The 427-nt window shown below is 52.7% G+C and overlaps 1 protein-coding gene across 1 annotated transcript; it reads left to right on the forward strand.

The window, feature by feature from the left end:
* Positions 1–394, forward strand: DQ04_26371000 (hypothetical protein; the record flags this gene model as incomplete). Its single annotated transcript, XM_009318327.1, has 1 exon — positions 1–394. A coding segment is annotated over one exon (394 nt), but the record flags the coding sequence as incomplete, so codon positions are not given.
* Positions 395–427: the final 33 nt, after the last annotated feature.

A 427-nucleotide genomic window follows, 5' to 3' on the forward strand; every position in this document is an offset into this window, starting at 1 on the left:
CCTCATGCTTCTTCGCTCAGCATATATCTATGCTTCTCCAAGAAGATCACTCTGTTTTCCCAGTACTTTTGCTGCAAACTTCATTAGGGCTTCGCACTCTCCCCTGCGCCTCAGCACACTTCACACCAACAACCCCCTCAATGTCTGTTGCACCACTCCAAGAGGCACATCAGGTGGCCAGCGTGTCAGCGTCGCCTGCGTCACTCGTCAGAAGCACATGCCGTGGCAAGGACTGCGGAGGCCACGCCACCACACTGTCGCCTGCAGGGTGATTCGTATCGTTATTGTGTTGCTTGGGAAGAGTTCAAGCCCTCAACAAGAAATAGACGCACCTCCTTCCTCACTCCTCCTGAACCCAGACTCAAGTATTGTTACCGTCACTCACCACAAATGACCCACAAACACGAGAGGAAATCCCACCTTCACT

This window comes from Trypanosoma grayi (assembly GCF_000691245.1).
Source record: "Trypanosoma grayi strain ANR4 Tgr_2637_V1, whole genome shotgun sequence".
NCBI classification, from domain to species: domain Eukaryota; phylum Euglenozoa; class Kinetoplastea; order Trypanosomatida; family Trypanosomatidae; genus Trypanosoma; species Trypanosoma grayi.